At 41.8% G+C, this 27,867-nt stretch overlaps 2 protein-coding genes across 3 annotated transcripts; one reads left to right on the plus strand and one right to left on the minus strand.

Annotated features, from left to right (window-relative positions):
* Positions 1-118: 118 nt before the first annotated feature.
* Positions 119-27,836, minus strand: LOC5515551. 2 transcript variants are annotated; one of them, XM_048723630.1, is made up of 13 exons: positions 27,674-27,836; positions 27,021-27,077; positions 26,431-26,493; positions 26,008-26,118; positions 25,786-25,894; positions 24,979-25,063; positions 24,776-24,884; positions 24,408-24,472; positions 23,219-23,285; positions 22,513-22,583; positions 22,336-22,401; positions 3,783-3,880; positions 119-463 (listed from the first exon to the last, which is right to left on the minus strand). In XM_048723630.1, the coding sequence occupies exons 1-13, from the start codon at positions 27,783-27,785 to the stop codon at positions 442-444; spliced, it is 1,035 nt and encodes a 344-aa protein (XP_048579587.1). In that variant the 5' UTR covers positions 27,786-27,836; the 3' UTR covers positions 119-441. The 2 variants fall into 2 exon arrangements, with proteins under 2 accessions (XP_048579587.1, XP_001635725.2); XM_001635675.3 differs by lacking the exons at positions 119-463; positions 3,783-3,880 and adding exons at positions 20,033-20,444; positions 21,910-22,007 and having other exon boundaries at positions 27,674-27,830.
* On the plus strand, positions 10,656-19,646 carry LOC5515550 (collagen alpha-1(XXIV) chain). The gene is made up of 11 exons (XM_048723624.1): positions 10,656-10,751; positions 12,455-12,588; positions 12,667-12,763; positions 13,206-13,261; positions 13,840-13,899; positions 13,960-14,071; positions 14,365-14,392; positions 14,465-14,563; positions 15,487-15,570; positions 17,909-18,121; positions 18,528-19,646. The coding sequence occupies exons 2-11, from the start codon at positions 12,483-12,485 to the stop codon at positions 19,590-19,592; spliced, it is 1,920 nt and encodes a 639-aa protein (XP_048579581.1). The 5' UTR covers positions 10,656-10,751; positions 12,455-12,482; the 3' UTR covers positions 19,593-19,646.
* Positions 27,837-27,867: the final 31 nt, after the last annotated feature.

The raw sequence follows: 27,867 nt of genomic DNA on the forward strand, positions 1-27,867 counted from the left end.
CTTCGTTTCGTTTGGCTTGAATTAGACTTCCGAAAGGTTAATTCAATTTGAGTTAATCAATAATGAATAATGTCTTTACATTTCAATGGATTGTGTACCTCAATTACAAACACTATTAATCAATATTCATTTTAATTATACATTCAATACAATAAAATATACAATTTTATTTATCTCGGTAACCTATACAAAAAGTGCATTGCTGCTTAAGTCGATTCTGTTTCGAACATGAACCTCGATGACTACGCAACACCTATTGATGAAATGCCAGATTTTTTGTAAAAACGACTAGTAGTCTTGAACCTTTCTTCATACCATAGAGCTCTGATATGATTAGATTTTGAGACGTTAAAGTTTATAAAATCGATAGCCATATAATCAAAGCTAAGGTATATTCTGCTTAAGTGTTCGAAATGAAATTCTCATCGACGCCAAGGAGGTTTATCTACCAGGAAGAGGAGTCCTGCAACAAAATACAAATGACGTTATGTCGCACACGTCAATCACAAAGCTGGTAATGCTTTTCTCTTTGGCGCCCATTTGGTTCACAAGTGCAACTGAATTTCGATAACTACAGCCCGGGGATGGGTGGTTCTTGTTTTTCCGCCCTTCCTTCGTGCTACCTCAAAGAATTCTACCTCTTTTTTTATAAATACTCCCAAAGTCAAAATAAGTATAATACAGTGTAGTACGATAATGTCATTTAAAAATTCTACTTTAAACTTTTACTTTAAAGGGAACATATCTTTGAGTCAGAAAGTTTTAGTTATTGGGAACAGAACACATAAGTCTAGTAAGTGAAAGAAGCAAATTCAAAGAAAACTTGTTCGAGTTACAACTGGTTTGATGATATTTTGCTTTTAAGGAATTAAATGTAACAATGTTTTGGTTACACAACTGTTGGAATTTTCAGGGTTCCGCATGTCATACCAGATATATTGTCTAGTACAATACAGCGTGTACTGCATGCCGGGTGTTCTAATACCAGATATATTGTCTAGTACGGTACAGCGCGTACTGCATGCCGGGTGTTCTAATACCAGATATATTGTCTAGTACAATACAGCGTGTACTGCATGCCGGGTGTTCTAATACCAGATATATTGTCTAGTACGGTACAGCGCGTACTGCATGCCGGGTGTTCTAATACCAGATATATTGTCTAGTACAGTACGGTGCGTACTGCATGCCGGGTGTTCTAATACCAGATATATTGTCTAGTACAGTAGAGCGCGTACTGCATGCCGGGTGTTCTAATACCAGATATATTGTCTAGTACAGTAGAGCGCGTACTGCATGCCGGGTGTTCTAATACCAAATATATTGTCTAGTACTGTACAGCGCGAACTGCATGCCGGGTGTTCTAATACAAGATATATTGTCTAGTACAGTACGGCGCGTACTGCATGCCGGGTGTTCTAATACCAAATATATTGTCTAGTACAATACAGCGTGTACTGCATGCCGGGTGTTCTAATACCAGATATATTGTCTAGTACAATACAGCGCGTACTGCATGCCGGGTGTTATAATACCAGATACATTGTCTAGTACAGTCCAGCGCGTACTGCATGCCGGGTGTTATAATACCAGATATATTGTCTAGTACAGTACAGCGCGTACTGCATGCCGGGTGTTCTAATACAAGATATATTGTCTAGTACTGTACAGCGCGTACTGCATGCCGGGTGTTCTAATACCAGATATATTGTCTAGTACAATACAGCGCGTACTGCATGCCGGGTGTTCTAATACCAGATATATTGTCTAGTACAGTACAGCGCGAACTGCATGCCGGGTGTTCTAATACCAGATATATTGTCTAGTACAGTACAGCGCGTACTGCATGCCGGGTGTTCTAATACCAGATATATTGTCTAGTACAGTACAGCGCGAACTGCATGCCGGGTGTTCTAATACCATATATATTGTCTAGTACAATACAGCGCGAACTGCATGCCGGGTGTTCTAATACCAGATATATTGTCTAGTACAGTACAGCGCGAACTGCATGCCGGGTGTTCTAATACCAGATATATTGTCTAGTACAGTATAGCGCGTACTGCATGCCGGGTGTTCTAATACCAGATATATTGTCTAGTACAGTACAGCGCGAACTGCATGCCGGGTGTTCTAATACCAGATATATTGTCTAGTACAGTACAGCGCGAACTGCATGCCGGGTGTTCTAATACCATATATATTGTCTAGTACAATACAGCGCGAACTGCATGCCGGGTGTTCTAATACCAGATATATTGTCTAGTACAGTATAGCGCGTACTGCATGCCGGGTGTTCTAATACCAGATATATTGTCTAGTACAGTACAGCGCGAACTGCATGCCGGGTGTTCTAATACCAGATATATTGTCTAGTACAATACAGCGCGTACTGCATGCCGGGTGTTCTAATACCAGATATATTGTCTAGTACAGTCCAGCGCGTACTGCATGCCGGGTGTTCTGATACCAGATATATTGTCTAGTACAGTATAGCGCGTACTGCATGCCGGGTGTTCTAATACCAGATATATTGTCTAGTACAGTACAGCGCGTACTGCATGCCGGGTGTTCTAATACCAGATATATTGTCTAGTACAGTATAGCGCGAACTGCATGCCGGGTGTTCTAATACCAGATATATTGTCTAGTACAGTACAGCGCGAACTGCATGCCGGGTGTTCTAATACCATATATATTGTCTAGTACAATACAGCGCGAACTGCATGCCGGGTGTTCTAATACCAGATATATTGTCTAGTACAGTACAGCGCGAACTGCATGCCGGGTGTTCTAATACCAGATATATTGTCTAGTACAGTATAGCGCGTACTGCATGCCGGGTGTTCTAATACCAGATATATTGTCTAGTACAGTACAGCGCGAACTGCATGCCGGGTGTTCTAATACCAGATATATTGTCTAGTACAGTACAGCGCGAACTGCATGCCGGGTGTTCTAATACCATATATATTGTCTAGTACAATACAGCGCGAACTGCATGCCGGGTGTTCTAATACCAGATATATTGTCTAGTACAGTATAGCGCGTACTGCATGCCGGGTGTTCTAATACCAGATATATTGTCTAGTACAGTACAGCGCGAACTGCATGCCGGGTGTTCTAATACCAGATATATTGTCTAGTACAATACAGCGCGTACTGCATGCCGGGTGTTCTAATACCAGATATATTGTCTAGTACAGTCCAGCGCGTACTGCATGCCGGGTGTTCTGATACCAGATATATTGTCTAGTACAGTATAGCGCGTACTGCATGCCGGGTGTTCTAATACCAGATATATTGTCTAGTACAGTACAGCGCGTACTGCATGCCGGGTGTTCTAATACCAGATATATTGTCTAGTACAGTATAGCGCGAACTGCATGCCGGGTGTTCTAATACCAGATATATTGTCTAGTACAGTATAGCGCGAACTGCATGCCGGGTGTTCTAATACCAGATATATTGTCTAGTACAGTACAGCGCGAACTGCATGCCGGGTGTTCTAATACCAGATATATTGTCTAGTACAGTATAGCGCGTACTGCATGCCGGGTGTTCTAATACCAGATATATTGTCTAGTACAGTAGAGCGCGTACTGCATGCCGGGTGTTCTAATACCAGATATATTGTCTAGTACAGTACAGCGCGTACTGCATGCCGGGTGTTCTAATACCAGATATATTGTCTAGTACAATACAGTGTGTACTGCATGCCGGGTGTTCTAATACCAGATATATTGTCTAGTACAGTACTGCCAGCCGGGTGTTCTACTTACGTGTATTGTGAAAGTGATGGATCAAATGATGTTTTTACGCCGAATCGCTCCTTGTTCATTCTAAACATCTCTTCGGGATCAAAACACTTGAATTTTCTCTAAGAAATATACAAAATGTGAAAAATATATAGTTAGAATTTGACGGCGTGTGATGTTGTATGTAATCCTCATGGGAATGCATTTATCAATACCCCTTGCATTGCCTCTACCAATTAAAAAAACACGAAAGCTGAAAACATGATGATTAGCTGTGAATTCTCTCAATTTTTTCAATTCAATTTTTTATTTCTTTTCAATTTCACATTAGTGGTTACTCAACCCGAAAAAGGCGTAGCTAATCGAGGTGGGTTGAGTTTTAAATATATAGGAACATGCACATTTAAAACTGGTTTAAAGAATTCTTTGAATGCTATTTCATGTGACGTCTTACCGCTGTTGGCTGTGGCTTTCACTCCATGAGCGAAGAAGCATGAATACTTGCGTCTGGTGTCCAACGCTAATCAAATATAAAAAAAAAATAAGCCATGAAGATACGAGCAGCCAACCACGGGGAACCCAGACAAAAGCCTGGTTATCATGCGAAGATGGATTGTAATGATTTACATTACCTGAAGAACACGCTCCTTGCTCCCGCCCGTGTTTACTTTGCGATCACTGATTTGCGTGTCGGTTTTGAAACCTGATTAGAGGATTTGAGTTTTTTTGATTAAGAGAACAAAACGCGTCGGCAGATGATGGCTGCACTTGAATAGTGTCACGTCATAGAAACCTATTCTGATGACTCATGAAAATCCACTTTTTTGTAGTACTCCTATGATAGATTTTCGATAAGGCCAGTCCTCATGATAGTTATAATCATTATAATCATCGTCGTCTTCTTCACTGTTGTCGTCTTGATCATCAGCGCTTTGTCGTCATCATAATCGAGATCATCCTTTATCATATCACCACCATCATTACCGACTATGATCAGTCCATTAATCACCACCATCATTACCGACTATGATCAGTCCATTAATCGCCACCATCATTACCGACTATGATCAGTCCAACTAAAGGGAGCGAGAGTGAGCAAGATATACGGACTTGAGCGAGACAGTGCTGAATAACGTATGCGCGTGTTCTGGCGAAAACAAACAAAATCTCAGTGTTGAATCGTTCGAGTAAAGGTACGAAAGGCTGACTTCGGTTGCTGTTTTGACTTACTGTACAGCATTAAAACCATACTGTACAAAAGATGACAGATTTGTTTGATAATGATAATTTAGCCTTAGATTTGATCTAGTTTTCTTAGCATTCGCCAAAATGTGACAGTTCGCCGGTAAAACGCCGCCATTTCAAAACAAAAAGGCTGGTTTAACCGCGAGGTACTGGAACTAGACTCAGCACTGTACTTGAGCGAAAAACTGAGAACTGGCGTGAGCAAAGGGGAGCCAGGGTGAGCAAGATATATGGACTTGAGCGTAAAACTGAGAATTGGGGTGAGCAAAGGGGAGCCAGGGTGAGCAAGATATATGGACTTGAGCGAAAAACTGAGAACTGGGGTGAGCATAGGGGAGCGAGGGTGAGAAAGATATATGGACTTGAGCGAAAAACTGAGAACTGGGGTGAGCATAGGGGAGCCAGGGTGAGCAAGATATATGGACTTGAGCGAAATACTGAGAACTGGGGTGAGCAAAGGGTAGCCAGGGTGATCAAGATATATGGACTTGAGCGAAATACTGAGAACTGGGGTGAGCAAAGGGGAGCCAGGGTGAGAAAGATATATGGACTTGAGCGAAAAACTGAGAACTGGGGTGAGCAAAGGGGAGCCAGGGTGAGCAAGATATATGGACTTGAGCGAAAAACTGAGAACTGGGGTGAGCAAAGGGGAGCGAGAGTGAGCAAGATATATGGACTTGAGCGAAAAACTGAGAACTGGGGTGAGCAAAGGGGAGCTAGGGTGATCAAGATATATGGACTTGAGCGAAATACTGAGAACTGGGGTGAGCATAGGGGAGCCAGGGTGAGCAAGATGTATGGACTTGAGCGAAAAACTGAGAACTGGGGTGAGCAAAGGGAAGCCAGGGTGAGCAAGATATATGGACTTGAGCGAAATACTGAGAACTGGGGTGAGCAAAGGGGAGCGAGAGTGAGCAAGATATATGGACTTGGCCGAAAAACTGAGAACTGGGGTGAGCAAAGGAGAGCGAGGGTGATCAAGATATATGGACTTGACCGAAAAACTGAGAACTGGGGTGAGCATAGGGGAGCTAGTATGAGCAAAGATTATGGAATTGGAACTAGCAAACAGTGAAAAAAAATTATTCGAGTACATGACCGAGAATCGAACCTCCTCCAGATCAAGTTAAATGAGAAAAAATAGACCATACTTCCAGACATCTGCTGAAACACCGTATGGCAGCATAAAGCTTTACGGCTAAGCTGGAGATTTCGGCCCCAGCACCGCTATCTAGCGAACTGTACAACACAAAGAAACCTGAGGTACCCGCGCATTAATGGGGAGGCAATAACCAGGATCCCAGCCCTGTCTTAGTCGGTTACGCCACGCACAGCTCGCTGAGATGTACACTGAAATATATCGGGGTCTTTTTCACGCTTGCGTCTATTGGGAATAGGTATGTTTCTATAGTAATGTAGTTATGTCGTCATCATGTGCAGCACACTACGACCTAGGTCTACATTACTGCCTTTAGCCTTTGTTCTTCTTTGTCCAGTCACGCACGTGCATATGATATTTTTATGCCCAGAACAACAAAAGCATGCTACATTGAAATGCACGTAATCTAAGATGTTTTGTGTTCTAAGGTTTTAGAAAATACTGGGATTAGACCTCTCTTAAAATCTACTCTCCTTGAAGCATTGCAGATTCTAGGCATCCGGTGTAGGGGTTCAAACCTGAATATAAATTTGTTTTTATTCAATACAGATTTACTGCGACATTCAATAATGATAACAAGATAAAGAAACTCCCGAGAGCAACGAAGAATTCTAAAGGAATAAAGTGAAGTACCGATCACAAGCTCACCGTTTTAACCCGGGTACACACAAAAAAGACAAAAATGCTTTCTCACCCTTGCTCCTGTGAGAAAGAGAAAAAAAAACGCAACACCGTCCCTATTCCAGGCAGCATATGCATGTTTACACTAATAAGCAGTTTTGAGTGTCCTCACCGTTTTATCTTCGCGAAAGTTTGGAGGCGTCCATGTCGACTCTGGCTTGCTTATAACATAATAATAAATAACATTTATATAGCGCTTATACATCGCTGTTCTAAGCGCTTCACAATTCAAAATAATATTTTTTAAAAAGTCTAAAAGTCTAAATCTAATCTAAATCTGAATCTACTGGCGTATCGTATTTATTAGATATCATAAGCCATTTTAAAAAGATGTGTTTTTAGCTGAGTTTTAAAACAATTGACATTTGAAGAAGAACGAATTACAAAGGGCAGCTTGTTCCACAGTCGGGGGGCGGCCACAGAGAAAGCACGTTGGCCATAGTTTTTTTGGAGAAAGGAGGGCTCTACAAGCCGTAAACAATCCTTAGATGATCGTAGTGTTCTTGCTGGACAATAGTATTTTAGCATGTCTTTGAGATAAAAAGGACCAGAACCATTTAATGTTTTGTAAGTTATAAGGTTAATTTTAAAAATTTTTCTCTCTTCAACGGGGAGCCAATGTAGATCTTTAAGTGTTTCGGTGACATGGTCGTGTTTCTTTAGGCACGCTATAATTCGAGCTGCAGCATTTTGAACTGACTGCAGCTTATCTATGTCCCGCTTTTGTGTACCAAAAAGAAGAGAATTACAAAAGTCTAACTTGGAGCTAACGAAACTGTGTACTAAAATTTCTGTGGTGCTCTTACTTATGTATTTTCTTATTTTAGCAATGTTTCGTATGTGTTAGAAGGCACCTTTAACAATATTACTAACATGTGGGGAAAACGACATCGTGTCGTCAAAAATTACACCGAGATTGCGGGCCTGATGAGAAGGTGTAATGTTTTCAGTGCCAACAGAAAGCATCGGGGGAGGTAACGACTGACGAAATCGAGAATGTAGAAATAACAATTCTGATTAGTCATTGTTAAGTTTTAACTTGTTTGAAGTCATCCACAGATTGATGTCAGCAACACAACTTTCAAGACGTTGCTTTGCAACCCCTAAGTCAAAAAGTGTCATTGCAGGCGAAGGATGTATAGACCTGCGAATCATCAGCATAAAAGTGGAACGACAGGCCATGTTCACGAACAATATCCCCGAGAGGAGATGTATACAATAAATAAAGCATGGGGCCCAGGACCGAGCCCTGGGGCACACCCCAGTGAAGGGGATGAACTGTTGATATAGCGTTGCCTACTTTTACAAGCTGAGTACGGTTTGTGAGGAATGATCGTAACCAGTCAAGGGCCTTTCCTTTGACACCAAACCTAGAGGAGAGCCTTCCAAGAAGAATTTCGTGATCAACTGTGTCAAACGCTGTCAACGTGTTATTAAAATCATGCGTATATGGCACTTGCACGTGGGCGGTTTGATCTGCTGTAAAATCTTGCTTACCAAGCGTATGCAAGACAGGTTGCCAGGAGAAGCAGACACACAGCGAAGAAGGGTGTAACATAATCGACCGCGCTTTCTTCTGTCTTCTCAAAGACTATAAGTGCAGTTTCTAAAAAAAGGGCAAACTATTAAAGTATGTACGTGCCAGGTCCTTTAAAAATGAGCGACATTACCCTGCTGGTTCCATCCCACTTCCCCTGTCTAAAAGTCCTTCGCTTACCGGAGGGTTTGAGTAACTCCACGGTCACCACCTTCTTGAAGGTCTCGCGGAAGAATGTTTCCGATTGTGCAATTGTCGAAAAACCTTGAGAAAGGTTGGCCGAAAACGAGGCTAGACGATAAAAACAAAGCAAACTTAGAGCAGACTTAATCAAAATGGAATATTGTTGATTATGTAATCCTTACAATTCTACAACTCTGAATTTCCTTGAATTTGAACCAACTATGGAAGTCGACTACATTACATGGTCCTTATCATCTCAATGTAAAAATAACGAGAAGGGCAATGAATGAATATAATCTGCACTGTTAGATTTCGTGCACTTGAATGTTCTTTTATGGGTATTGCAGATTTATTATTTCGCGTAATGCAAAGGTTACCTGTTATTTCAGAGAAATCTCCAATATAATCCCCTGCTTGTTGTGATATCGATGGGTGAACAACTATAACACAAAAATGTACAAATATAACCAGAGAGAATGAACAAATCTTACCAAAAAATTAACAAATATGACAATGAGAGAATGAACACCAAAAACTGCTACTCGAATGGTCAAAATTTCCGTCCCTTAAAGACTTCTTCAGATCATCAAATTTGGCACAGTCGAGTACAAGTTCTGGGTAGACCACGAGAAAATGACCATGCGAAAATGAGAAAAGAACAAGTATAATGGACAAGAAATACATGGCGTCTCTTGGACAATACAAGGTTCCAATTAGTTGACTGCAAAGATTTTCTATGAAATGGAAGCCCGCTAAAATAAAGGACGCCCCGTTTTCTTTCATATGTCCGTTGTTAAGCTAAGTAAGCTTCTGGTGGCAGCTGTAAACCTGACCCTCCCCTCCCCCCCCCCCACACGCTCCCCCTTCCTTTGCTTAGTTGTTTGCATGCTACATTCCGTATAGCTGACGAACCCTCGATCATTCAACACTCTGCTATTTCAAACCAAATTGAATTTCCCTTATATTTACTTCATGCATGTAATACCCCGATAACACGACCCTTCTATAACTCAAACTAATGTTGATTTTTCTCGAAAGGAGAGCTATTGGGAGAAGTCAAATGGAATACAAACCTGACAGAGGTGCATGGTTCTTCCTCGATGTTTTCAATCTGGTAAAGATTGGTTTATTAAAGAAAGTGCTTCGCATCGATCTGTGATTTCTTTGATGAACGTATTTGAATAACATTAAAATTAATGTTTAAAACTTGATTTTTATGTTTTCGCAAGAAGCTCATAACGCTTATCATTATGTTTAATTTTATACACTCAATTTAGAGAATAGAAACATTGACGAACAGTTTAGGCGTAAAGACAACACAAACAAGTAACAGGACAAAGCAACAACAACAACAGCAGTCTCGACGATAACCGTGACAATAACAACAACAACAACAGTAACAGTACTAAGCTTTGATAACTTTGTGCTACTTTCCGCCCATGGTTGAGGGTAGCCCGCGGGTAGCCGCGCTTAACTAATTCGACAATAAGACATATGAGTATTTGGTGGTGGTGGTGGGGGGGGGGGGGGGGAGGGGGGCTGGCACGCAATGCTGGTCTCTGGTTTTCACATCAAGAAGCATATGGAAAATAAAACAAAGGCAAAGAAAGATTATAAAAGGCTGAAAATTAGATACTTGTTTCGGAGTTTTAGATCACACTTTCCGATCACAAACCGTTTTCTAGCCGGACTTGTGTTCTCGGTGCTATGTAACCACTATGTAAGCTTCTTTTTTAGAAAAAAATCTGCTGCCGTGAAACAAAATTTTCAATAATTTAGACAAAAGCTAATTGAGCCAACTTTTTGCTAGAAAAATAAAGCTCTCGTCAAAAATACAAAAAAATGGGCCTTTTTCAGCAAAAACAGACGACACGAACAGAAAGGCAGGCTTTTTGAGTGGTATCTTTGTGTGTTTTCACACTATGCAAATGAAACGAAGGTCTTGGTCGAGTGGTCACGTTATATAAGAATATCCAATAATGCACCAGAACAAGAAAGTTTGATATTCTCTTGACCAGGATTAATACAGAAGTGACGATGTTTGCCTTATATCGCAATAAAAGACTACGCAAATGCTGGGAGAGTCTGGGTCGAGTAGTCACGTGGTTCATGTGGTTAATCGATAACAGTGAATAATGGCTTGAATCTCGCAAGAGACTGACATTCACCACATCAACCCAGAAAACAGGTAAAACCAACACTTCTACGCCGAATTACTCCCCCAAATCTCACATCACGTTAAAGAGATAACTAAATTTGTTGTCTGCATAAAAATTATAACGTTTTACAGTGAACTCGGGCAGCCGTTGGTTTGCGAGTTCGTGTCGAGACTACAAGTTCCAACTAAGACCGTCCCTACACAGTTCCGTTCTGTGTTATAGTTGTCTGATAATTCTGTTCTACTAATTTGCAGTTTTTGTTGAGAAATAGCACTATTTGTAATCTTAACTAACAAATTAATATAGATGGGAGTTCGTAGACATCTAGGTGAAGAAATAAAAAAAAAAGATATTATACACCGTATGTCATCGTAGAACGCCAAAAGTATTAATTGAATAATACTCAGCGGACCATTAAAACTTTGCATACTCGAAGCAGATCTGACTAGTACAGTGTCATGGATGTACTGTTATTATCCATGGTAAATATTTCAGTTGTAAACATGCAGTAAGTATTATTATACGTGACTTATTCGTAAGTTTCTAGGGTTTCTAGGTGCGTTTTTGTTGGTATCTCTGCGTTAACTAAAACCACCGGTCATGTACTGCCAAACATATTCACCTCTCTTCAAAATATAACACGCGGGTCTCACGGGCTTTTATACTAATAAAAACAATGTCTGGTTTAAACAAGCCCAGCAAACGCTAAAAAAATACGAATACTTTCCTCCAACGATTTCCTGTTTTTGTAAGAAATAAAATCCGCGTAACAAACCATTTTAACTTGCTGCTCGGATTCATTCAATTCCCCGCGTGTCTCTAAAAATTATTTTGAATTTTTCTTGTCTTAATTTTCTAGCGTATTTCTTGTCCCTTCTTTTTGCTGTCGTGACTATATCTGTATGAGAAGCACTCTGGGTGTTTTGATAGAAGCGATCTTACTCTACTTCGTCCGTTCTAGGAAAAAAAAGGTCACTACTCACAGACAAAAATATATTCGCATAACAATAAGATAAGACATTAGAAGCATGTATCAACGCGTTATCGTGGAAAAATATTGCGCCCACGAAACGGTAGCTAAATCACTAGAAAAACCACAGCACTATCCATTTGATGAAATTCCTCTGATAAACAGTTAATGCTAAGAAATACCACAGCAACACAGCTTTATTATTTTCCGAATCGAATTTCACTTTTGTCATTGGCCCGTGAGATTGAATATTGTGCGCGCTCGTTATTATTATTTCGCATAGCTAGAATAAGTAATAAAACTATTTCCATTTTTGGACTGTATTATAAAGAGGTGTTTCAACGCTACTATCATTCACTGACATTGTTTCTTTGTGAATCATGGGGCGAACAAGACTCCTATTCTCAAAGGTCGCCTTTCCCGTGGAAAGGCCGGATCTGTACCAGACTATGTCAGAATCTCGCGATCTCTAAAGGGAGACGAAATTTTCAACATTCTAAAATAGATATCATATGGAAAAAGTATTTGATGAACCTTCAAAGCGGATGACCCACCGAAGCAATCACTATCGACGTATTTTTATTGAGGATTGGGCCTGATTTTAATAAAACTGCTAGTATCGAATAAACGCTCTTGTAATGCTTGGGGTCCCAAATCGCCTATATCGCGTTCGTCCATATGGAAACCATCGACTTTGAGTGTTCAAAGGCAGAAAACCTTTTTCTCCACCCATTTGTCCTAACCACAGTTCTATGCTGTTAGTTGCCAGGGTAACGAAGACATCTCCACGATGCTGCGCACATTGTCCTTGAAAGAGCTCAATCCGCACATCATCTGTGTGCTTTGCGGGGGGTACCTGGTGGATGCGACTACCATAATAGAGTGCCTTCACTCATGTAAGTATCTTTATTAACATGTCATTTTTGACAAATAATTTCTAATTTGACAAAGTTCTAATTTTTCGTTTTGTTTAGTTTGTCGCTGCTGCATTGTTCGTTACTTGGAGACGAGTTACCGCTGTCCAGTGTGTGACGCAGAAATACACAAGACGAGACCTTTACTTAACATCAGGTACTAGCAGGGGAGTGGTGGTACAATGGGACTAGACCTTTACTCGGCATCAGGTACTAGGAAAGGAGGGAAACGATAGAACTTGGAAGGAAGCTTCTTTCAAATCAAGTCTACTAGCAGGGAGGGATGGTAGAATAGGACAAGATCTTTACTCAGCATCAGGTACTAGCAGGAGAAGGATAAGATAGAACTTGGAAGAAAGCCTCCCTCAAATCACGTCTACTAGCAGGGAGGGTAACATAAGATAGACGAAGTCGTATCATGTGTATCGGGATACACGATTTCCAAGGGGGTAATTAACTATCGATTTTCGATGTATGAAGACTCGTAGCGATTCGTGGTGAGGTCATCGGTGTGTTTTCAGACTCTAGCATGGTAAGATAGGAAAGTGCATTCTTATTATGAAAACTACCGGTCTAACTTGTGTCTGTGTTCAATGTAGGGCAGATAACGTGCTCCAAGACATAGTGTACAAAGTTGTACCGGGAATGTATTTCGGTGAGAAAAGCCACTAGAGTGTTCTGACTTACATGATTCGCACGGCACACTTCTCGACACACGGTGTACACCGTGCACACGCGTCACATCTCACATCACGCTTACATCTCACATCACGCGTTACACCTCACATAACGCGTTACTTTTCACTTCTCGGGTTACTACATCTCACATCACGCGTTACATCTTACATCACGCGTTACATTTCACATCACGCGTTACATCTCAAAACAGACGTTAAGCCCTGGCCAAACGAGTTTTGCTGACTTGTGACAACTTACGTTTCCTTTGAATCCCAGCTTGAGTTGACTTTTGTCTTGAGATTTGTGTCGAATTTGAACCAATACTTGGTAGTATGGGTTAGATAGACTCTGGCGCGCGAGGATCTGTTTTTCCTTTGTTTCTTGCGCGCTAGTGTTCGTGAGCAGCGCGCACTGGTGAAGCCGACTTGGGTTTCTTTTGGCCAGGATTTTCGTACCACTGCATTACACGTTATCATTTTCAGCTCCTTAAATCACACACTCAAACTTGCAATAACTTGTAAAGAATGTATTAAAGCTTCTATTAAAATTTTATAGAGGAGAAAAAGAGACGGAAGGAATGCGAAGAAAAGTTGAAGAAATCGAGACATCCAGAGAGTAAGTGTAAATTACAGAGATGTAAGTAGTGATCTGTTGTTAACGTTACGCTTTGCATAGAACCGGCCCAGGAAGACGTTTGTGATACGAAAAACACTGATAAGGAGAAAGAGCAAACAACCGATGAACCGGATATCGAGGACCCCATCTGCCTGACCCTGGAATTCTACAAGTGAGACACATCAGATAAGACGCTACCATATTTAGTATTGTACAAACTGCTCAAAGTAACACACGTGACGTCACGTAACATACACACACAAATCATGTTTCACATCCGAGACAACACACAAGACGTCACGTAACACATACATCACACAGCAGATTCAAGGGGCCAAAAACACACCCACAATCATGTTACACACAGCATCACGTAACACACACGACACGTCACGTGACACAAGGGGGGGTATTTACGTGACACACGCGAGACAAATGATAACGTCTTGCATGACTTTCTTTTAGGCGAAGAAAGAATACCAGTGAGCAACAGGTTAGTGATATTTGGTTGAACTCCTATATTAACTATGGCGCTTAACTGTGTGTTTGTCGTTTCCGTTCACAGATCTTTCCGACTCGTTACCTACGATGTTCTTCATCTGTGACTGTCAGCGTCATCAAGAAATTCCTCACCATCAAGTTTGGAATCCCACAAACACATAAGGTAAAGAGTTTGTACAGTTTTGGAATTAGCATGGCTCACTGTACTGGTGGTCCCTAGGTACAGCTTGTTTGGTGCAGTGTGTTAGTGCATGGTTCACTGTGCAGGTGGTCCCTAGGTACAGCTTGTGTGGTGCAGTGTGTTAGTGCATGGCTCACTGTGCAGATGGTCCCTAGGTACAGCTTGTGTGGTGAAGTGTGTTAGTACATGGCTCACTGTGCAGGTGGTCCCTAGGTACAACTTGTGTGTTGCAGTGTGTTAGTGCATGGCTCAATGTGCAGGTGGTCCCTAGGTACAGCTTGTGTGGTGCAGTGCATTAGTGCATGGCTCACTGTACTGGTGGTCCCTAGGTCCAGCTTGTGTGGTGCAGTGTGTTAGCACATGGCTCACTGTGCAAGTGGTCCCTAGGTACAGCTTGTGTGGTGCAGTGTGTTAGTGCATGGCTCACTGTGCAGGTGGTCCCTAGGTACAGCTTGTGTGGTGCAGTGTGTTGGTGTATGACTCATTGTGCAGGTGGTCCTTGGGTACAGCTTGTGTGATGCAGTTTGTCAGTACATCGCTCACTGTGCAGGTGGTCCCTAGGTACAGCTTGTGAGGTGCAGTGTGTTAGTGCATGGCTCACTGTGCAGGTGGTCCCTAGGTACAGCTTGTGTGGTGCAGTGTGTTAGTGCATGGCTCACTGTGCAGGTGGTCCCTAGGTACAGCTTGTGTGGTGCAGTGTGTTAGCACATGGCTCACTGTGCAAGTGGTCCCTAGGTACAGCTTGTGAGTTCCAGTGTGTTAGTACATGGCTCACTGTGCAGGTGGTCCCTAGGTACAGCTTGTGTGGTGCATTGAGCTCGAGCATGGCTCATTCCAGGGTGAGATTCTATCGTCAATAGTCTCTTGACAGCAGTGATTTTAAATATTCTTGTTGCGACTTCCAGTCTGAGCTGATTCGATCAGATGAGATACTTGATGATAATCTGACTATGAAGGAGCTGACGCGGATCTATGGGATTTTCTCCAAGGTGAGCACTCTACCCCATCTCGATAAGAAACTTGACCGAACTTTTCCAGACAACAGTAGACCTTGACGGAGTTGTAGTTTCTTTGCTTTTCAGCTAGTATTAGCTGGATATTAGAGACCTTTGTACCAACACCGCGCTGCGCTTACGCCTTGCCCTTTTACAATCGCCTTCAGTTCTATTCGCACTTGGATCTGCAGTACGTATTCATGTCTCCTTCTATTCTAGTCGCACTTGGATCTGCAGTACTTATTCATGTCGCCTTCTATTCTAGTCGCACGTGGATCTGCAATACTTATTCGTGTCTCCTATTCTTGTCGCACTTGGATCTGTAGTACTTCATTCATGTCGCCTTCTATTCTAGTCGCAGTTGGATCTGCAGTACTTATTCATGTCGCCTTGTATTCTAGTCGCACTTGGATCTGCAGTACTTATTCATGTCGCCTTCTATTCTACTCGCAGTTGGATCTGCAGTACTTATTCATGTCGCCTTCTATTCTAGTCGCACTTGGATCTGCAGTACTTATTCATGCCGCCTTCTATTCTAGTCGCACTTGGATCTGCAGTACTTATTCATGTCGCCTTCTATTCTAGTCGCAGTTGGATCTGCAGTACTTATTCATGTCGCCTTCTATTCTAGTCGCACTTCGATCTGCAGTACTTATTCATGTCGCCTTCTATTCTAGTCGCACTTCGATCTGCAGTACTTATTCAGGTCGCCTTCTATTCTACTCGCAGTTGGATCTGCAATACTTATTCATGTCGCCTTCTATTCTAGTCGCACTTGGATCTGCAGTACTTATTCATGTCGCCTTCTATTCTACTCGCAGTTGGATCTGCAGTACTTATTCATGTCGCCTTCTATTCTAGTCGCACTTGGATCTGAAGTAATTATTTATGTCGCCTTCTATTCTAGTCGCACTTGGATCTGCAGTACTTATTCATGTCGCCTTTTATTCTACTCGCAGTTTGATCTGCAGTACTTATTCATGTCGCCTTCTATTCTAGTCGCACTTGGATCTGCAGTACTTATTCATGCCGCCTTCTATTCTAGTCGCACTTGGATCTGCAGTACTTATTCATGTCGCCTTCTATTCTAGTCGCAGTTGGATCTGCAGTACTTATTCATGTCGCCTTCTATTCTACTCGCAGTTGGATCTGCAGTACTTATTCATGTCGCCTTCTATTCTAGTCGCACTTGGATCTGCAGTACTTATTCATGCCGCCTTCTATTCTAGTCGCACTTGGATCTGCAGTACTTATTCATGTCGCCTTCTATTCTAGTCGCAGTTGGATCTGCAGTACTTATTCATGTCGCCTTCTATTCTAGTCGCACTTCGATCTGCAGTACTTATTCATGTCGCCTTCTATTCTACTCGCAGTTGGATCTGCAGTACTTATTCATCTCGCCTTCTATTCTAGTCGCACTTGGATCTGAAGTAATTATTTATGTCGCCTTCTATTCTAGTCGCACTTGGATCTGCAGTACTTATTCATGTCGCCTTTTATTCTACTCGCAGTTGGATCTGCAGTACTTATTCATGTCGCCTTCTATTCTAGTCGTACTTGGATCTGCAGTACTTATTCATGCCGCCTTCTATTCTAGTCGCACTTGGATCTGCAGTACTTATTCATGTCGCCTTCTATTCTAGTCGCAGTTGGATCTGCAGTACTTATTCATGTCGCCTTCTATTCTAGTCGCACTTCGATCTGCAGTACTTATTCAGGTCGCCTTCTATTCTACTCGCAGTTGGATCTGCAATACTTATTCATGTCGCCTTCTATTCTAGTCGCACTTGGATCTGCAGTACTTATTCATGTCGCCTTCTATTCTACTCGCAGTTGGATCTGCAGTACTTATCACGTCGCCTTCTATTCTAGTCGCACTTGGATCTGAAGTAATTATTTATGTCGCCTTCTATTCTAGTCGCACTTGGATCTGCAGTACTTATTCATGTCGCCTTTTATTCTAGTCGCAGTTGGATCTGCAGTACTTATTCATGTCGCCTTCTATTCTAGTCGCACTTGGATCTGCAGTACTTATTCACGTCGCCTTCTATTCTACTCGCAGTTGGATCTGCAGTACTTATTCATGTCGTTTTCTATTCTATTCGCACTTGGATCTGCAGTACTTATTCATGTCGCCTTGTATTCTAGTCGCACTTGGATCTGCAGTACTTATTCATGTCGCCTTCTATTCTACTCGCAGTTGGATCTGCAGTACTTATTCATGTCGCCTTCTATTCTAGTCGCACTTGGATCTGCAGTACTTATTCATGCCGCCTTCTATTCTAGTCGCACTTGGATCTGCAGTACTTATTCATGTCGCCTTCTATTCTAGTCGCAGTTGGATCTGCAGTACTTATTCATGTCGGTGAAGGATGACGATTACGAGGCGGAGCAGGAGGCCAAGAGGCAAAAGCTCGCGCATGCGCAGCGACAGCGTGAGCTGTATTTATTGTACCAGAAGCAGCAACAACGACGACGGGAACTAGAGAGAGAAGAACAAGGACGCGAACAACGCGAACTGGACACGAGCGGCTCCCCGGCACATGTACGTTCAGTAGACTAAATATGGTAATCAGGGGGCCTGGATCCTAGTAGGACATGTAAGAGTTTTATCGGTGGATAACTCCTTATAAGGTAGCTTATTCTTAGACAAATCTTCTGCGAAAGATTATGTTTTTTTATGGTTAACAATTGTTTCACTTTCTAAGAACTCAGATTCTTTCTACGAATCTGGTCAAATGTCCTGGGGCTTTTAATGGGAAAAGGTTCTATTTTTTTTTTCATTTTTGGCTTCCTGTGGCATGAAAGAGCGGGTCCCTTGGAGAGATTTCTTTTTGCCCCCCCCTCCCCTCTTGAATTGGGCTTTCCTATACCAACCCGTACATTTTACACCATTTTCATCTGACTATCATCAGTCTATCATCTCTGTTATTCTGCCGTTCTATTTTCAGGAGCTGGTTCATAAACTTTCGAGCAAAAAGCGCAAACGTGTTTCGGGAGGTCACCAAAAACCGTCTAAACACAAACCAGGAAATACTGGGCTAACAACACAACCTGGATGTACTCGGATACCAACACAAGCGGGAGATACTGGGATACCAACACGAGCGGGAGATACTGGGATACCAACACGAGCGGGAGATACTGGGATTCCAACACAAGCGGGAGATACTGGGATACCAACACAAGCGGGAGATACTGGGATACCAACACAAGCGGGAGATACTGGGATACCAACACAAGCAGGAGATACTGGGATACCAACACAAGCAGGAGATACTGGGATACCAACACAAGCGGGAGATACTGGGATACCAACACAAGCGGGAGATACTGGGATACCAACACAAGCGGGAGATACTGGGATACCAACACAAGCAGGAGATACTGGGATACCAACACAAGCAGGAGATACTGGGATACCAACACAAGCGGGAGATACTGGGATACCAACACAACCAGGAGATACTGGGATACCAACACAACCAGGAGATACTGGGATACCAACACAAGCAGGAGATACTGGGATACCAACACAAGCAGGAGATACTGGGATACCAACACAAGCGGGATATACTGGGATACCAACACGAGCGGGAGATACTGGGATACCAACACAAGCGGGAGATACTGGGATACCAACACAAGCAGGAGATATTAGGGAAAACTGGGCAAAATATCAATTGGAGGGGACTGGGGCAAGACAAAGACTGGAAGAGACTGGGGCGAGACAAAAAGGAGACACCGAGGATTTGGGACTTGTGATAAACAACAAGCAAACCATTCAGAAGCAAGAACTTAATCACGGACCTGAAGATGACGACAGCAACATCACTTCAAACGGTCTGGGGACTTGGCCACTAGGATGCGATTCAGAATCCTCTAGCACGAAAGAGAACAATGCCTTGATTGACAACATTCCTGTTAACCCGACGATAAACGGTAACCACGGTAACAAGAGGTCACAGGAAATGAACGAAAAACGAGCAGCACAAGAGAAAGTTGAAGTATATTGAGTTGCATGACTTTACTATGTGTAGATATATTTGTTTCTATAAATTCGAAAAGAATTTCTGTTTGGGATTGTATATGGGTCACGTTAACGGCATTTAGTATGTTAAGTACTTCTTAGTTAATGTCTTTGTTGGGACGGCTGTTACCAGTGGTACTTGCTCGCCTCTTTGATCACGAGATAAATCAGACCTTGGTAGCAAAGGTGCTTTTTGTGCAGTACCCTCACTTCCTCTTTGTTTCTCCTTGTCACACCCATAGAAGGACGGGGGGAGGGGGGATGATTTTGGGAGGGGGAGAGAAGGGGTTGGACTGGTTATTGAATAACCAGTCTTCGTTTCGTTTGGCTTGAATTAGACTTCTGAAAGGTTAATTCAATTTAAGTTAATCAATAATGAATAATGTTTTTACATTTCAATGGATTGTGTACCTCAATTACAAACACTAGTAATCAATATTCATTTTAATTATACATTCAATACAATAAAATATACAATTTTATTTATTTCGGTAACTTATAAAAAAGTGCATTGCTGCTTAAGTCGATTCTGTTTCGAACATGAACCTCGATGACTACGCAACACCTATCGATGAAATGCCAGAATGACGTCAAAGTTTATAAAATCGATAGCCATATAATCAAAACTGAGGTATATTCTGCTAAAGTGTTCGTTCGAAATGAAATTCTTATCTCGTGATTTACAGCACAAACAAAGACAAAAAAGCATCAGAAACTTTGTGAAAGAGCATCAATAGAAGTGGTCACGTGAAAGGTTAAAAAGGGAAATTTATAAACATAGGGTGTGACATCACCACTCATCGACGCCAAGGAGATTTATCTACCAGGAAGAGGAGTCCTGCAACAAAATACAAATGACGTTATGTCGCACACGTCAATCACAAAGCTGGTAATGCTTTTCTCTTTGGCACACATTTGGTTCACAAGTGCAACTGAATCTCGATAACTAGAGCCCGGGGATGGGTGGTTCTTGTTTTCTCGCTATTCCTTCGTGCTACCTCAAAGAATTCTACCTCTTTTTTATAAATACTCCAAAAGTTAAAATAAGTACAATACAATGTAGTACGATAATGACATTTAAAAATTCTACTTTAAACAAGTTTGAGCTAGCAACAAGGCAAAGGATAAGGGAACATCACTTTGAGTCAGAAAGTTTTAGTTATTGGGAATAGATCACATAAGTCTAGAAAGTGAAAGAAGCAAATTCAAGGAAAACTTGTTCGAGTTACCACTGGTTTGAGGATAGTTTGCTTTTAAGGAATTAAATGTAACCATGCTTTGGTTACACAACTGTTGGAATTTTTAGGGTTCCGCATGTCATACCAGATATATTGTCTAGTACGGTACAGAGCGTACTGCATGCCGGGTGTTATAATACCAGATATATTGTCTAGTACAGTACGGTGCGTACTGCATGCCGGGTGTTATAATACCAGATATATTGTCTAGTACAGTACAGCGCGTACTGCATGCCGGGTGTTATAATACCAGATATATTGTCTAGTACAGTACAGCGTGTACTGCATGCCTGGTGTTCTAATACCAGATATATTGTCTAGTACGGTACAGAGCGTACTGCATGCCGGGTGTTCTAATACCAGATATATTGTCTAGTACGGTACAGAGCGTACTGCATGCCGGGTGTTCTAATACCAGATATATTGTCTAGTACAGTACATCGCGTACTGCATGCCGGGTGTTCTAATACCAGATATATTGTCTAGTACAGTACGGCGCGTACTGCATGCCGGGTGTTCTAATACCAGATATATTGTCTAGTAACAGTTGAGCGCGTACTGCATACCGGGTGTTCTAATACCAGATATATATCTAGTATAGTACAGCGCGAACTGCATACCGGGTGTTCTAATACCAGATATATTGTCTAGTAACAGTTGAGCGCGTACTGCATGCCGGGTGTTCTAATACCAGATATATTGTCTTACAGTACAGCGCGTACTGCATGCCGGGTGTTCTAATACCAGTTATATTGTCTAGTACAGTACAGCGCGTACTGCATGCCGGGTGTTCTAATACCAGATATATTGTTTGTACAGTAGAGCGCGTACTGCATGCCGGGTGTTCTAATACCAGATATATTGTCTAGTACAGTCCAGCGCGTACTGCATGCCGGGTGTTCTAATACCAGATATATTGTCTAGTACAGTACAGCGCGTACTGCATGCCGGGTGTTCTAATACCAGATATATTGTCTAGTACAGTAAAGCGCGTACTGCATGCCGCGTGTTCTAATACCAGATATATTGTCTAGTACAGTACTGCCAGCCGGGTGTTCTACTTACGTGTATTGTGAAAGTGATGGATCAAATGATGTTTTTACCCCGAATCGCTCCATGTTCATTCTAAACATCTCTTCGGGATTAAAACACTTGAATTTTCTCTAAGAAATATACAAAATGGGAAAAATTTATAGTTAGAATTTGACGGCGTGTAAAGTTGTATGCAATCCTCATGGGAACGCATTTATCAATATCCCTTGCAGTGCCTCTACCAATAAGAACACGAAAGCTGAAAACATGGTTAGCTGGGAATTCTCTCAATTTTTTCAATTAGTTTTTTTTTTTCTTTTCAATTTCACATTAGTGGTTACTCAACCCGAAAAAGGCGTAGCTAATCGAGGTGGGTTGAGTTTTAAATATGTAGGAATATGCACATTTAAAACTGGTTTAAAGAATTCTTTGAATGCTCCGTTTCATGTGACGTCTTACCGCTGTTGGCTGTTGCTTCCACTCCATGACCGAAGAAGCAGGAATACTTGCGTCTGGTGTCCAACGCTAATCAAATATAAAAAAAAATAAGCCATGAAGATACGAGCAGCCAACCACGGGGAACCCAGACAAAAGCCTGGTTATCATGCGAAGATGGATTGTACTGATTTACATTACCTTAAGAACACGCTCCTTACTCCCGCCCGTGTTTACTTTGCGATCACTGATTTGCGTGTCGGTTTTGAAACCTGATAAGAAGGTTTGAATTTTTATGATTAAGAGAACAAAACGCGTCTCTGCAGATGGTGGCTGCACTTGAATAGTGTCACGTCATAGAAACCTATGTGTAAAGTTGTGCTGAACCTAGTTTTCAGAACTCAATTCACACAAACAATATTCTGATGACTCATGAAAACTTATTGTAGTAATCCTAAAATGGATTATCGATAAGGCCAGTCCTCATGATAGTTATAATCATCATAATCATCGTCGCCGTCTTCACTGTTGTCGTCTTCATCATCACGCTAATCGTGCTCATCCGTCATCATATCACCACCATCATTACTGACTATGATCAGTCCATTAATCACCACCAACATTACCTACTATTATCAGTCCATTAATCACCACCATCATTACCGACTATGATCAGTCCATTAATCACCGCCATCATTACCGACTATGAGCAGTCCATTGATCACCATCATCATTACCGACTATGATCAGTCCATTGGTCACCACCATCATTACCGACTATGATCAGTCCATTAATCACCACCATCATTACTGACTATGAGCAGTCCATTGATCACCACCATCATTACCGACTATGATCAGTCCATTAATCACCCCCTCAAGAGGGACATACATCACATTTGCTCACCTTTAATGTTACTTTTTTCTTCCTTCCTGTATTTCGGTTTGTTCTTTTTAGTTGTCACGATTCCATCCTACAAAGAATTGGTCAGAAAAAATGAGTCGAATGTCTATTTGTAGACAAATTGAGAACGGTGGTAAGCAAAGGGTAGCGAGGGTGAGCAAGATATATGGACTTGAGCGAAAAACTGAGAACTGGGGTGAGCAAAGGGGAGCCAGGGTGAGCAAGATATATGTACTTGAGCGAAAAACTGAGAACTGGGGCGAGCATAGGGTAGCTAGGATGAGCAAAGATTATTGAATTGGAACTAGCAAACAGTATAAAAAGTTATTCGAGTACATGACCGAGAATCGAACCTCCTCCAGATCAAGTTAAATGAGAAAATATAGACCATACTTTCAGACATCTGCTGAAACACCGTATGGCAGTATAAAGCTTTACGGCTAAGCTGGAGATTTCGGCCCCAGCACCGCTATCTAGCGAACTGTACAACACAAAGGAACCTGAGGTAACCGCGCATTAATGGGGAGGCAATAACCAGGATCCCAGCCCTGTCTTAGTAGGTTACGCCACGCACAGCTCGCTGAGATGTACCCTGAAATATATCGGGGTCTTTTTCACGCTTGCGTCTCTTTGGAATAAGTGTGTTGCTATAGTAATGTAGTTATGTCGTCATCATATGCAGCACACTACGACCTAGGTCTACATTACTGCCTTTAGCCTTTGTTCTTCTTTGTCCAGTCACGCACGTGCATATGATATTTTTATGCCCAGAACAAAAAAAAGCAAGCTATATTGAAATGCACGTAATCTAAGATGTTTTGTGTTCTAAGGTTTTAGAAAATACTGGGATTAGACCTCTCTTAAAAGCTACTCTCCTCGAAGCATTGCAGATTCTAGGCATCCGGTGTAGGGGTTCAAACCTGAATATAAATTTGTTTTTATTCAATACAGATTTACTACGACATTCAATAATGATAACAAGATAAAGAAACACCAGAGAGCAACGAAGAATTCTAAAGGAATAAAGTGAAGCACAGATCACAAGCTCACCGTTTTAACCAGGGTGCACAAAAAAGACAAAAATGCTTTCTCACCCTTGCTCCTGTGAGAAAGAGAAAAAAAACGCAACCCCGTCCCTATTCCAGGCAGCATATGCATGTTTACACTAATAAGCAGTTTTGAGTGTCCTCACCGTTTTATCTTCGTGAAAGTTTGGAGGCGTCCATGTCGACTCTGGCTGGCTGTCATTTGCTTCACCTGATGAGCGGTAAGTGATATCAGAATATATAGTCAAACCCCTGTAGTGCACTATCGTCAATGCTGCATTCTAATTGGTTTACCTACTATTAGGATAAGTTATAGCATATCACTAGCGCAAAGGGCTGGATTTAAAAGGCTGATATAACTGAAAAGAGATGTTATACAGCGACGGCATAGAGCATGGAGTAAACTATAACTAGCATCCCCTCTTCTAATCTTTTATTGCAAGGCACGGGACGTCAAGCTTGGAGCACCTAGCATGCTGTGAAATGGACTTCCTCCTTTTCATCCTCAACTCACCTGTAATTCCTCGGCACGGGACAGGAAGCGTTGTTTTCTTTGCTTTAGTTTTTTTGTTCTTGGGTACCTTGCGAGCTCGTGTTTTCTCCTCAGCAATAGATACAACAAGCTGTCATAAAAAAATGCAATACATACATGAGGGTAAGTCACCTGTTCAAATATAGTCATTATGCTCTTTAGCATGTATCACGTACTATACGCACCTCGGCGGCTTCTTCAAGATGGCAAGTTGCCATGGCGACCTGCTCTTTCGGCATTGCTGGCTCAATTTCAGCAACATCCTTATCCCTGCACAACGAGAGCAACAGATAAGCGGTCAGCGACGGGTCTGGCCTTTTGCTACTAAACCTTTTCTTCCCGCTACTTTTATGTGTCTATGGAATAAGAGATAGTTGAAATAACCCCCCCTCCCTCCTCCCTAAATCCGCTACTGAGCAGGCAGACGACATCTCCCAGTTCCAGATGAAAGACATACCGTAATGATTCGAATAAGCGCCCCCTCTCCAATAAGCGCTCCCCTTGACCTCGAATTTTGGAATAAGCACCCTCTCTCCGATGAGCGCCCCCCAAATAAACAAGATAGCAACAAAAGCACCGCTTGAATGTTGTACATCTCAAGGATCCTGCGATCGAGAAGATAGTTACCGGAAAGAAGCGACTGTGAAGACAATATTTTCATCGATTTATAAACAATGAAAGCCCCTCCATGAATGTACCGTATTAATTCTAAAACATTTTTACCTTTGTTTCAGTTCATCGCAAAAAGTTCTTCTAAATCCATTGAGAAGCTAGTTTTTTGTGCCGAAATGAAATAAGCGCCCTCTCTCTATAGCGCCATATTCGAATCATTAAGGTATTAGTTCTTCCCTCGAATCTGTGATTAGTCCGTCTGAAACCAATCATGACGGTCTTTCAGGTTTCGCCCCTGGCGAACGCTTGAAAGCGTGTATAGCTCTATCTGGAATCTTACTTGCACGTAAGCGGTTTGATCTGCTGAAAATCTTGCTTACCAAGCGTATGCAAGACAGGTTGCCAGGAGAAGCAGACACACAGCGAAGAAGGGTGTAACATAATCGACCGCGCTTTCTTCTGTCTTCTCGAAGACTATAAGTGCAGTTTCTAAAAAAGGGCAAACTATTAAACGTGCCTGTACGTGCCAGGTCCTTTAAAAATGAGCGACATTCCCCTGTTGGTTCCATCCCACTTCCCCTGTCTAAAAGTCCTTCGCTTACCAGAGGGTTTGAGTAACTCCACGGTCACCACCTTCTTGAAGGTCTCGCGGAAGAATGTTCCCGATTGTGCAATTGTCGAAAAACTTTGAGAAAGGTTGGCCGAAAACGGGGCTAGACGATAAAAACAAAGCAAACTTAGAGCAGACTTAATCAAAATGGAATATTGTTAATTATGTAATCCTTACAATTCTACAACTCCGAAATTCCTTGAGTTTGAACCAACTATGGAAAGTCCACTACACTACATGGTCCTTATCTTCTCTAAGGGATGGCGACTTTTTTGTTTTAAAATTACTTTGAATGTCTACCCTTAAAAATAACGAGGGCAATGAATGAATATAATCTGCACTGTTAGATGTCGTGCACTTGAATGTTCTCTCATGGGTATTGCAGATTTATTATTTCGCGTAATGCAAAGGTTACCTGTTATTTCAGAGAAATCTCCAACATAATCCACTGCTTGTTGTGAAATCGATGGGTGAACAACTATAACACAAAAATGAACAAATATTACCAGAGAGAATGGACAAATCTTACCAAAAAATTAACAAATATGACATGAGAAAATGAACACCCAAAACTGCTACTCGAATGGCCAAAATTCCCGCCCTTAAGGACACCTTCTTGTTCTCCATTAAATTTGGGACAGCGAGTTTTTGGTAGGCCACAAGAAAATAACCATGCGAAAATGAGAAAAGAACAAATATAATGGACAAAAAATAGAGACATGTGCGTGTCTTGGACAATTTCAAGGTTCCAATAAGTTGACTCCAAAGATTTTCTATGAAATGGAAGCCCGCTAAAATAAGGGACGCCCTGTTTCCTTCCATATGTCCGTTGTTAAGTTCAGTAGGCTTCTGGGGGCAGCTGCAAACCTGACCCTCCCCTCCCCCCCGCTCCCCCTTCCCTTGCTTAGTTGTTTGATCATTCAAACCTCTTCTATCTCAAACCAAATTCAATTCCCCCTACCCTCGAAAGGTCGAGCTATTGGAGTAGTCAAATGGAATACAGACCTGACAGAGCGGTGCATGGTACTTCCTCGACGTCTTCAATCTGGTAAATATTGGATTCTAAACGGAAAAATGAAACAAGTTTAGTTTATTAAAGAAAGTGCTTCGCATCGACGTGTGATTTCTTTGATTAATGTATTTAACATAACATCAAAGTAAATGTTTTTAAACATTTAAAAAACTTGATTTTTATATTTTGCAAGGAGCTCATAATGCCTATTATTGTTTAATTTTATACACTTAATTTAGACAATAGAAACAATGAAGAACAGTTTAGGCGTAAAGACAACACAAACAGTTCCCTGCTAGCAGGGGCCTCTTTTCTCAATATTTCGCTGGGCTAAGACTCTCTTTTCCTCGCGAAGAGCAGACCAGCGAAATACAGAGAAAAGAGGCCTCTGCTAGCAGGGAACACAAACAAATAAGTAACCAAACAAAGCAACAACAACAACAGCAGCCTTGACGATAACCGTGACAATAACAACAACAACAACATCTACAACAACAGTAACAATACTAAATTGTCGCCTGCGGCAGAAACTTTGATAACTTTCCGCCCATGGTTGCACTGCTAAAGAGACTTTTAAAAGGGAGAGAGGAGTACCCGCAAGATAGGCTCATCGTCCTCTTTTTTCTCTCCCTGATGGAAGACTTACCTCCTGTGGCAAGCAAAAGGACACAGCGAACACAGTTAAAGGTAAGGTTGCTCAGACCATCAGACAGTGTGCTGAACACACTCCAAGTAATCGCAATTAAAAACTCCAACATCTTGGCTGGAGCGATTTCCGATTAGAAATGAGCGAAACGCGACTCCGCGGTAATTATGACGCCACGAATGACGTGTTGAGCC

Source organism: Nematostella vectensis, chromosome 2, assembly GCF_932526225.1.
Source record: "Nematostella vectensis chromosome 2, jaNemVect1.1, whole genome shotgun sequence".
NCBI classification, from domain to species: domain Eukaryota; kingdom Metazoa; phylum Cnidaria; class Anthozoa; order Actiniaria; family Edwardsiidae; genus Nematostella; species Nematostella vectensis.